The sequence below is a fragment of the Homarus americanus genome, unplaced genomic scaffold (assembly GCF_018991925.1).
Source record: "Homarus americanus isolate GMGI-L3 unplaced genomic scaffold, GMGI_Hamer_2.0 scaffold15828, whole genome shotgun sequence".
NCBI lineage: Eukaryota > Metazoa > Arthropoda > Malacostraca > Decapoda > Nephropidae > Homarus > Homarus americanus.
Genome location: NW_024724968.1, coordinates 1 through 11,542, shown reverse-complemented (window position 1 = coordinate 11,542; position 11,542 = coordinate 1). Strand labels below are relative to the sequence as shown.

General features: G+C 38.3%; 1 protein-coding gene across 1 annotated transcript; it reads right to left on the bottom strand.

Annotated features, from left to right (window-relative positions):
• Positions 1-752: 752 nt before the first annotated feature.
• Positions 753-9,813, bottom strand: LOC121864589 (tyrosine--tRNA ligase, cytoplasmic-like). The gene is made up of 4 exons (XM_042363651.1): positions 9,517-9,813; positions 6,837-7,034; positions 5,758-5,911; positions 753-3,471 (listed from the first exon to the last, which is right to left on the bottom strand). The coding sequence occupies exons 1-4, from the start codon at positions 9,781-9,783 to the stop codon at positions 1,175-1,177; spliced, it is 2,916 nt and encodes a 971-aa protein (XP_042219585.1). The 5' UTR covers positions 9,784-9,813; the 3' UTR covers positions 753-1,174.
• Positions 9,814-11,542: the final 1,729 nt, after the last annotated feature.

Sequence of the window (11,542 nt, the reverse complement as noted above, 5' to 3'; positions counted from 1 at the left end):
TAAAAAATAGTATATATTATACATCCAAAAAGATAAATACCGTAGTCATTTCTGCTACAACGCGATAGTTGCGTTCTTGTGAAACCTCGTGTTGTAGAAATTCACGCAATAAAAATTACAGAGCTTATGGATAAAATAGGGTGAGGTGCCTATTACTCTGGCCGTGATCTCACAGATTTGCTAGCACTCAAGCTTGTTCCAGCAATCGTGTTATAGCCTTTCTTTTACTTTTGCCACCGGCAATTCGATCACCAGAATGCTTCTCGGAACATTCTTCTTACCTTCTCTCTCCATATTCATCGGAAACACAACAAAATTGGAGAAAACAGCGAAAATCACGGACACTTCACAGAGCAATCGACAGAAACTGCGCGATTCAACTGATCACGTGATGTAAACAAAGTGTGCTGGTATAAACCATTATTAGTCCACACTGCGAAACTATTCTTTTTACTTATTCTTTTCATACAGTATTTATGAGCAACAGCTAAATTTGCAAAAAAAAAAAGAACAAAATTTAGAGAGTACCTCTCAAAAAACACTTCACAAACAAAACACACGAATCAATTGAACATGAGATGTCGAACGTGAACTGTAAACATTGCATAACCCCGCGCCACGCTTAAAACGTTGAGGATGGAATTGTGTTACAGACAACATTCGTATGCAAAAGTTCTCATTTTACAAACAGCGTTCCCCTATTCATCAATCGCGTTGACAAAACATGCGTTATAGCAGAAATGACTGTAAACTAAATCATTTTGTATTGTACTCACTAATGGGCGGAGGCGGAGCGAGTGTGTGGTGGGTAGAGGAGAGGAGAAGGGTGGTGAGTCACTGAGACCCAGAGGGTGGCTCCTCCTCCCGCTCTGACTGGGTGAGAGAGGATGATGCGCCGTACAAAGTAGTCCATGACGACGTTATACTGAATCGGCGGGACATTGTCCGAATCATGGGTATCTAAAGAGTAGCGACGTTATAACGAAACAACGTTGTTGGGGGCAACGTTAAACGAGGACTTATTGTACTGTATTCTCTTGGGCCAAAGTGGTGAAACAACACTGAGCAATACAGTATATAGTAAATAACATTGCCATTTCTTTGATTATTATTTTGCACTTATCAAAAATAACTATTACATATCGTAAGTAACAATTTAAAAGTTATAAAGCTATTATTTAATGGGAGCATCTTTGAGACTAGCCACTGTAACCGGACCACTGCTGGTGCTCAAAATATTACCGTTCCATGTTGCTGTTAGTAATCCATTAGTCCTGAAACCCTCCAACATCTTTACTAAAGCATTACTCTTTTTTGTGTTTAAGACAGAGTCTGGTTCTCCTTCATAACCTTCTGCCAATACTCGGTCACCTGGTTTGCTCCCAGGAGCAGGCTGGAGTGGTTCTACAGCTGCTGGCTCACTAACTGAGGCACACAACACCATCCCAGCGGATCTAACTCCCCGCATAGTTGCAGGTTTCAGATTTGCCAACACTACGACCATTCTTTCTTGCATTTCTTCTATTGGGATAAATTTGACCAAACCACTAACAATTGTCCGTGGTTCATCCTCACCAATATCAATTTTTTCTACATAGAGTGAATCTGCCTCTGGATGTCTTGAAATTTCAACAATTTTTCCCACAACCATATTAAACTTGGAAGGTAAAAAGTCATCACTATCACCAGCAGTTTTCTGAGAGCCCTTTGTTTTTTTTGGTGGAGGTGGATAAGCCTTGCTTTGTAGTTTCTTCATGAGGGGTGTTCCTGTTGCTTTACTTATAGGATTGATGAACCTCTTTATGTATTCTAGAACACTGTTTTTTAGGTCACCTGGATGCAAATTCTTTTGAGCAAATACACCCTCCAAGTTTTGAAAAGACTCAAACTCCAAATCACCACCATTTTCTTCTGAACGTGTTATTCTAAATTTCTCCTCCCCTAGCAATGGCATGATCACTACATTTACAAGCGACAGCACTGGGTTAAAGTTAATATTTCCTTCCTCACAGAATGCAGATTTTAGTTTCTTTTTTAATTGTGCCTCTTGCTCAATGAGATCAATAAACTCCTCTTCAGGTGTAAGAGCAGCTCTGTTTAATAGAGTTGGCAGTTCAGCTCCAGACAAGTGGATGCAGGGTACTCCACCTACCAAAGGTATATTTTTCTCAGTAAAGTCAAACAATGGTACATGCTTTGCACCACAAAAATGAATGTTGGCTTGTAAATGTTTCTCATCCAAAGCCATCATGTCTGGGTAAAGAAGAGCAGAAAGAAGGTTAGGATCTCTCAGGACAGTTGACACAGAATCATTTGAATCCTTACATGTAACAAGTGCTGTCATCCTGTATAAATCTAAGACATAATCCTCATTCTTTTGGAAGTCACTACCTTTAATAAATTTGACATTTTCAAGTGGAATTTCATTTGTAGACATAACAGCTTTGATTAACTCTATAAAATACTCAGCTCTGTGTGGGGCCACATCCCATGGGACTTGACACCCATCTAAATAAGAGATAATATCTGAGGTTACAACAGTAACATGACAACCTGCAGCTAAGAAATCACGCACCTTAGCAATGTGTCCAAGCATACCAAGCTCTGGCCGTCTTGTTATTGGAACTGTCCACAACACATGAGGAGAATAATTGAATGCAGTATTCAATGTAGAGGGTGGTGTTAAGGCCAAATTCTTACTCATTAAATTTACTCGATCATCAAGACTTAACCCTTCAATGGTCAGCTCTTTTGCTTCACCAAATTTTTTAGCTTCATGGGCTGCAGGACACACCTGCACCTGACTGGAGAGTGGATATGCCCTTTTCACAAGTTCCTGCAATTCAGGTTTCTCAAATTCTTTCCGTATATGTTCTAAAAGCTTGTTTAAAAATTTTATGACAAACTTCTTTATATCACCTCCATGTACTTTTCCATCAATAAAGCTTGCTTGCAACTGTTCAAAGGAAGAAAAGTTTTGTCCACTGCAAAGTTCAAATGATTTACCTTGGCTTTCCAAAACTGGAAATACTACATAATTCACAAAAGCCATGACACCATTATCAGGTGAAGAGGGATCACATGTTGCTCCACTCAGCTTATCTTCAACTGCCTTAGCAGAATCCAAAAGATCTATTTTAGAATCAATTTCTGAAGACGACATTTTACCTCCACTTAAACCAGGAACCATAGGATTCATCAAGTGGGATCTTTTTTGGTAACCAAGTTTGGGTAAATACTTTTCAGCATAGGTAAAAATTTTCCTTTGATCAACCCCACCAAACTGTGCATCTACTCCAAGATACTCTTCATCAAGTGCTTGGAGTCCAGGATACAGAAGCCCAGACTGGAAAGGAGCTTCTATCTGCTTAACTACTTCTGCTCCAGCTTTCTTGGCATCATGTTCAGTCACCATAGCAGCTAACTTGTACATATCATCAGTGAATTTTGTTCCTAGCTGATAGCTTGTGCCTAGAAACAAGACATACATAAATTAATACATAATTATTTGGGTAGCAAAATAACAAGCCACCCAGACTGAAATGTAGGAAGAGCACAAATATATCAATGATCTGACAGGTAAATTAAAAAAGTCTTTCCTATTTTAAAAAGCATTACCTTAGTCTCAGGATTAAGCTTTATCTCTGTATAAAAGTTTTTAAATAAATTCTTCTGAAACACAACTGAGTCAAAAGTTGAATCCATCCAACTTTCTTACTGTGTTCTCTTAAGCATCTTAAAAATGCCCATTAACTATCAGTTATACAGCACAATATACTCTTGAGTACAGTACAGTATCTGCTTTTCTTAACCCTTAAAGTACTAAGCCCATCAATCGATGTGTTCCATGTAGGGCATTAATCCCATCGATCGATATGGGGGCATGTCCTGGTTTTGCTTACAAATTGCTTGCCTTTATTTGGCCGGAAATACAAAGCCATATGGCTACTAAATTTGGGAAAAATTATTTGTGGTAATTGTAAGCTTCCCTCCATCGTTCCTCTGTAACTTCTCGACTACGATGACTCTTTAAGACACTGTTCCATCTTCGTTCATCCCCCGCCTCCTCTGACCTATCCTCACTACCCTCAACTATGGTACCCAGAATCATTAGTTTTCACTGGTAAATCCTAACTGCTTATAAATATTGGATCCCCATGTTTCATTAACAAATCCTGAATATTTCTTGTTTTACTGCCAACAGTGTATGTTCGCTCAAAGTATGAAAATACATCCAGCGAGTCTCCAGCAACAAATACAGGTAAAGTACTTTGAATAGTTAAGAGAAAAACTGAAGATAATACACTAGAGAAATTGGAGAAAGGTGTCCCAATCAGTTCCCTAGGTAAAGATCATGGCAGTATAATGTTGAACAATCTACAATATTCAAAGCCAGAGACACAAATTACAAATTGTTATGACCAGACAAATAAATGTCTGATAAAACATACAAGTACAGTACAGGTATTTTGTATGTACAGTACTGTACATGGGGTCCTCACTATATGTCAGGGATGTGTTCCAGAGAAATGTAACTTAAGTTATTTTTCCACAAATTCTGTGGCAGTCCATATCTCACAAGTGTTAAGTTGCCACCACGCCAAAATATGTCAGTCTCCTCTCACACGACTGATTGTTGACGCCATTGTTATTTGTTACATAGCCACAGAGTTTGTGAATGTCACTTCAATGTGATAAGTGTGCTTTATGAATAAATAATATACTGTACTGTATACTGCACAGTAATAAAAACATACAAGAAAAAAAAAGTGTAGGGGTATATTGTGTGTTGGAGAATATCGAGTCTAGAAATCACCATAACACATGGGCGCTGTTAGCTGTGAGAAGGCTACGCACATTTAATTGTTACACAAAAAAACATAACAGCCATGGAAATATTATTTCAGTGCTCTAATGTAACTTAGATATAAAGAAAATAAACTATAAAATGAGAATATTAAGAGTAGGAAGTCAATCGTGTCGAAGGTAGGGAGGATGGCTGGAAAACTCCACTCTCAACCCTCTTAAGACAACTGTAAGTGTTTTCACCATAATGGACAAGTTGACGGTTCTGGGTAAACACAAGAAATGCACTCTGCCACGTTCGTAGAGTGATATAACAGTCGAGATAAGTTAATTTCTCTAAAAACAGGGTCGCCATTTGCAATGACATAATCACCTTCCCTGCAAACGACGCACGGATGGAGATACGAGTCAATTGAGAGGTATGTAATGACATTGTCTGGACTTTGTTTTGAGAATGCCTGATGCTAGGTAAACATGACAACATAGTGCTGCTATTGTTTTGATGATTCACTAATGAACCACTGGGATATATCATCATTTATATTAATGAATAGGTAAAATTTTACTTTAACTGCCATAAGTATTTGGATGCTTAGATTAGAGACCAGCAATATTGGGTAACTTTTAAGTTTTGGTCATCCCTGTTCTTAGACTTGCAGACTATGTTTTTTTTTTCTGGTGGTTTGCGATGTGTTATGAATGATTTAGACCTTCATTTCTATCGGAAATCACCAGTTTTGAGTTACTACCCCCCCTCTTACCGATGTATGTTAAGTTAACCTTATAACTCATCATACCCTAACCTAATGTAACATATGACCTGTATTTTTTATGCTGCTTGTTCAGTGGGTTTAAAGTCTCTGATCCCTCTTCAATAGAAATATGACATGCATTTTTCAGCTTTCTCTCACTACTTTTCCTCACACGAATGAGGAAAAATTAAATTCTTACCTTGTACAAAACGAAGCTTCTCAGTGGACACACCAATGGCAGAAAGCATGGCCTTGATGACAGCTTCATAGTATTTTGTGCGGAACTGGATTAACTCCCAGGGAGCTTTCATGTTGTCTAAATATGCATGAAGGTCAGCCAGAAGGATGGTAACCTAAAAAAAATAAATAAAAATCAGTTTAGTGACAATACAGCAATGATTTATAATCATATCAGGATTTTATAAATTATTGTAATAATTTATAAGTGACCAATTAAACATTTAAAGCTTCGGTTAACGAATTCCTTACAAATTTTTCCCCAACATGTTTTCGCCTGCATTTGGCTGCTCACCAGCTGTAGTATTAGTCCGCCAATACAGTAATCGGTTTTAGGGCTTAAATTCTTTACCATTTTAGTAAATATCAAGAAGGTTGTGCTATTCAATAATTTTAAAAGTTTTATATTAAATTTTTTAGTCATTTTAACAATTATTGTAACATAATTGAAGTACAGGAAACTAGTTTTTTGCATGTCAAACAGCCACTCAACACACCAAGCTTGGCGTCAGTTTGTTTATCGGTTCAGAGGAAGGAACATCCTGTTTGAGACTCTTCAACATAAATGCTTTTTTTCTGTTTCCAGTCAAATTATTGGTCATTTTGAAATATGTTTGTGTTGATTTAAAGAAAATAATCTTGAATTACACTAAGTGAACTAAAATTTTATGGGTGAAATGGCACCATGGGGTGACTTCTCTTCCACCCCAATGCCTTCTCTTCTCCCTTCTCCTCCACCCCCATTCTAATTCCCATCATCATCCAGGAGCCTTCAACATACACACCTCAAAGTATGTGTACTTTTCTACCTTTTTTGTTGAATTTAGGCAATTTTTGGTGAGCTGGAACCAATTACCCAAAAACCCATTGAAACAATGGTTTCGGTTAACGAGCAACCTTCTAGAACGAATTGTGCTCGTTAACCGAGGGACCACTGTATATATACATGTACAGTACAGTACCACATTATACCTACAAATGATCGGTTAGATTCATGGAGTACCTCCTAACCTTTTACTGTACAGTATTATTTAAACTCACTTCACATCCAGCCTTCAGAAAATCTGCAATTTTGGTCATAGGCACAAAGTATGCAACATGTGGCTTCCCTGTAGTGGCAGTACCCCAGTAAATTTTCAACGGCCTTTCCTTCAAGATTGTCATCATGCGGTCCTCTCCAATAACTTCATCTAATCTCCGGGTGATGAGCTTCAAGTTTTCTTCTGGAGTCATCTTGTTCTGATAAAATAAGAGAGAGGAGAGCATTTTAATTAAAAATTTCTTTTAATAGGCTAGAAGAGTTTTCACTGACACAATATGTATCTCTTGTTACAATCTGAAAATTTGAAGCGCACAATATCATGAACAGGAAGTAATTTATCACAAAAAGGTTGATATTTTGTAAAATGCACTAATAACAACAAACAGGTCACTATTTCTAATAAAGAAGACAAATTAAGAGTTGATCCAGAAAGTCTAATAGTCCTACAATATTTCCACAGGTTTCCAAAGAAGAAGAAGAAGAAGAAGAAAGAAAAAAAAAAGGGGGGGGGGGGGAGAAATAGAGGAAAAAAAAAAGTAACACCTTAAACATTAGTGGTTGGGACTAATTTATTAATCAGTTAAAAATTCCCTTTACAACCCTCTAGAAATAACAGTCACCCTTGTCTCACACACTTCCTTCAGCCTTCATAGGGAAAGGACGTGTATAGTCGGCGCTGCCCGCTGACTCTGCTGTGGTCTCTTGACCATGGAGACAGCTGCCAGCCTGGTTTGTCAGGCCTTCATTTTCCCCATCTAGATTTATCAACATCCTCCCACCAACAGTACAGCGCAAAGATTGACGATCAACTCACAACTGATATACAAAAGTGAAAATTTCAACTCGAAAGAGAGAAACAACTGTTAGAGTGAGAATCAGTGCTTAGCCGTCAATGTTGACCTGACCCTTGACCTGACTCACCCAGCCCGCAGTACACTCGCCACCACCAACACTGGATGAGAAGCCAAGACGCACTCCAAACTGCATCAGGAGAGAAATGAGGACTCTCTACTCCACCCAGGTGAGGAACCTTAAACTCCTAACTACATCACATGAGGAACAAGAACCATCTCCAACACCCTGTATGAGCTGAAGGACCTACCCTGACAACGTGGTAGACGTGCTAAACATCTGCAGCTGTAGTGAGGTAGCGGCTTACCACCCAGGTACGACGGCCATCCAAACAGTGGGGAGGACCTTGTTGGCGCCAACATCAGGTCACAAGAATGTCTACAGACCAGCTCCCACTGTACCAGATCTAAAGTTAATCTCTATGTTGACTATGTTTCTTATGTCTTTGTATTGAAAGCTTTTGTCAATAAAGTGACCCACTCCCCGCTTCCACCATATGTAACCTATCATCTCTGTTCATTGTATATTTTCAGCCTTAGGGCTGCCATGTTACCTTAATAAACCATTAATTATTATTATTATTACTACTATTGACAACACAACATATATATAACCGTACTCACTCTTGATCTGTTCTATTCTTTCTGTTCTTTTATTCTCCTATGATATCAGTTGACAATAATATTTAAGCAGGACCTTCTCAGATGGGTCCCACTGGTCAGGAAAGTTGTGGACCCCAGGACCGACCTGATCATCATCAAACTACTGGGGCCTCAACTGACGTCACCGCGGTTGCTGGAGGATCGGCTTTTATCAAACTTAATTTTTCCAACATTCGCAGTCTGAGATCTAATTTCATTTCTGTGGAGCACCATCTTTTAACTGCTTCCCCCAACCTCTTACTACTATCTGAACTTCAACTGACCAAAGCAGCTTCACCCAAACCTTTTCAAGTCCCCAACTACAACCTCAACTGGTTCAGCCATGTTAATATTGTTATTATTATCCACTCTGTATCTGTATTTTTCTGGCTAAATAAACTGTTACAATTCAATTCAATTCTTTCCATCCTAAGGGAAGTGTATGTGCCTACTGCAACACATTATCCACAGTATTAGCCCACAATAATAAGAAAATTTTGCAGAAAAATGCGATTATTGTTGGTTTGAAGATCAAACAACTGGACACCACGGGTAGTTATTCTCATTCAACTCGCAATAAAATAATAACTATTCACAGTACTAACTTCCAGTTTTCACAGTTCACTAGGAGAGGGATTGAGCTACACACAAAAAAAAGAACCCTCTAGCTTAAAAAACAAAAAAAGTTATGGGTGTTTGAACTTGGAAAAACTTTAAACGTGTTTTTCTCATTTTTTTTTTAATTTGGCGCTTCACCCCCTTCTAATGCGGAGCGCCTCAATTGGTAAGTCAAACTTCCTTTCAGACAGGTTTTATGCTACACACAGGCCATGACATTGATTGAGTTACCTTCTACATATAATAACTGGACCCCAGATATGAAAGTTAATGGTTGTTTGGTAAACCAACTACAGTATAGAACTGTAAGGTACAGTACTGTAATCCACATCTGACCTCTTGGTAATCTGTGGGAGCCAAGTCTGGGATTTGGCTGACCCTTAACAGTAATATTCATTATTTAAGCAGTTCGTTCAAGCAAGGGAGACCTTTAAGCTGGTAAATAACTAACTGCCTTATGTTTCTAAATTTACCCAAACACTGGAAATCTTTATACTGTACTGAATTGTATTTGAGAGGTTTATGATTAAGCAATACATGCAAGACCTGCACTCTGGAGATAGCTTACCTTCTTAGTAGGAGGCTCCAGGGAAGCTAAGACATTGTCCACAGTTGTGTGTTTTCCAGGCAGTTTTTCCTTTCTGAAACTTTTCATGTGGATAAGCCACCTATTCAAATGTTCATAATTAGATAAATCCTCCAAAACGGACTGTAAAGCATTATTTACCACTTCATCACTTATTGTTGGCTCATACCCATTTATATAACTAAATTCACAAAAATGATAATTTAAAGTTTTTAAAGCTTCTGGTGTCCAATGCTTTTTATCATTCATTTTCAAACAAACCTGAAAAATAAAAAACAAAACAATATAAATGCGTGCTTACATCACTCACAATACAGTAGTACTGTACAATATAGTAAAAGCTTCATTTGGAAGTTTATTATCTGGCATGCTCTAATAACCAATACATACAGTATGTCCAATCTATTTATTGTATCTATGTACAGTGCTGCAAAGTTTAAAATTTAAATGAGCAATAATATAATCACTGCAGTACAGTATATGATATATGACAAAAAAGTAACAGCTTGCAATGGCCAGGTACCCTGGCTAAATGGAAAACAGTACACCTAATAATGTTGACTGATTCTAAACCTCACTTATACCATATTTATGTTTATAATATATTTTTACCCAGTACACATGAACAATTCCTGGTGACGTACATTTAATGGTACAGTGTAATGGTGGAGGAGACAGTTAGCACCAGAAGGATTTTATGGAACTGCACCAAATTTTCAAATGTTGTTTGAATGGCGAGTAATAAGATCAAACAACAATGCACAAAACCTATTAGAACCTGACCTAACCTAAATTCCTAAACTGTTAATTGTTATTTCGATTTTCTTACTTACTATCATCTAAACAACATCTCTAGGAAAATTTAACGAATTCAAACCAATATAAATCATTATAAACACACCCGATGAGATAGCCATTCATTTCTTGACATGTAAACAAAGATTATGAATACTCCTGTATAGCAGACAAGTAAACCAAAGCAAGGTCGTCACGGAAGATCCGATGGTGCCAATGTCATGGACACAGTTATACCGATAATATTTTCACACCCATACTTACTCATATTAGGCTCCATCGTCTATAAACAGGTGTGAAACGAGCAAGCTACCCCAAGAGAGAGATTGGAAGTAAAAGATGAAAAATTAATAGCGTAGTAGCAATTCAGCTAAATCTGTGATAACTGTTTTACCTCTGTCGCTTATGAGTTATCCATTCAAAAGTGAAGTTATGTCTTTGATTCCCAGCCATCAGAGAACCTTATGACTGTACAGTAAACCCTCAATAATTCAGCATTTGATAACTTTAGATTCGCCCCACCCGCCAGCCTGCCTCCTCCGCTGGGCAAGCGGCGCGGTAAGGTTGCGAAGTGTGTGTCTTTGTTATGCTATCACTGACGTCATATGACGATCAGACCTGTGATTGGCCATGCATCCTCACCCCTGCTGCTAGCTGTAATTGGCTTAAAGTATTATGACGTGTCCACCTGGAGGGAGGAGGAGAAAGACGACGCTGACTCAGTCTGCGCAGTTTCATCCTCGCCACCCGTAAACGCAAGATCCATTGTTCCGTAAAATGGCTTCCGCCGACCACCACCCCAGGAAGCCTCTGACAACTGGTGACAGTGATGGTGATTCACCTAGTAAGGTGATTCACCTGAGGGCCAGTAATCTGCCCTCTGCCTCGAACCAGCCTCCATCCCCGTGATATGCCTACTCCATCTTCTACTACCGTAAGTGTTACACCTAATTTTAGTTTAACCTAACCTTTATTTTTCCTATGTTAACCTTTATCTTTCCTAATCCAACCTCTATATTATTGTTTTTTCATACCATCATGTTAAGATAAAATTTTTTACTACAACATAGTTGTGTGTCAAAAAGTGAGTTTGGGGATCGCCCGACTCATTTCAATTAATCCCATATGTTATGTTATTCACTTACGCGTTTCCTTACGGGACCTCCGGTTACATTAACTGCGAAGAAGTGAGGGTTAACTGTATATACATTTT

Bases quoted from the DNA above. Each gene is read 5' to 3' on its own strand.
- LOC121864589 (XM_042363651.1), bottom strand. From the start codon at position 9,783: ATGAATGATAAAAAGCATTGGACACCAGAAGCTTTAAAAACTTTAAAT. The intron at 5,912-6,836 runs GTGAGTTTAAAT...TATTTTTTTTAG, and splicing joins TTCTGAAGGCTGGATGTGAA to GTTACCATCCTTCTGGCTGA. The intron at 3,472-5,757 runs GTAAGAATTTAA...TCTTGTTTCTAG, and splicing joins GAAGCTTCGTTTTGTACAAG to GCACAAGCTATCAGCTAGGA.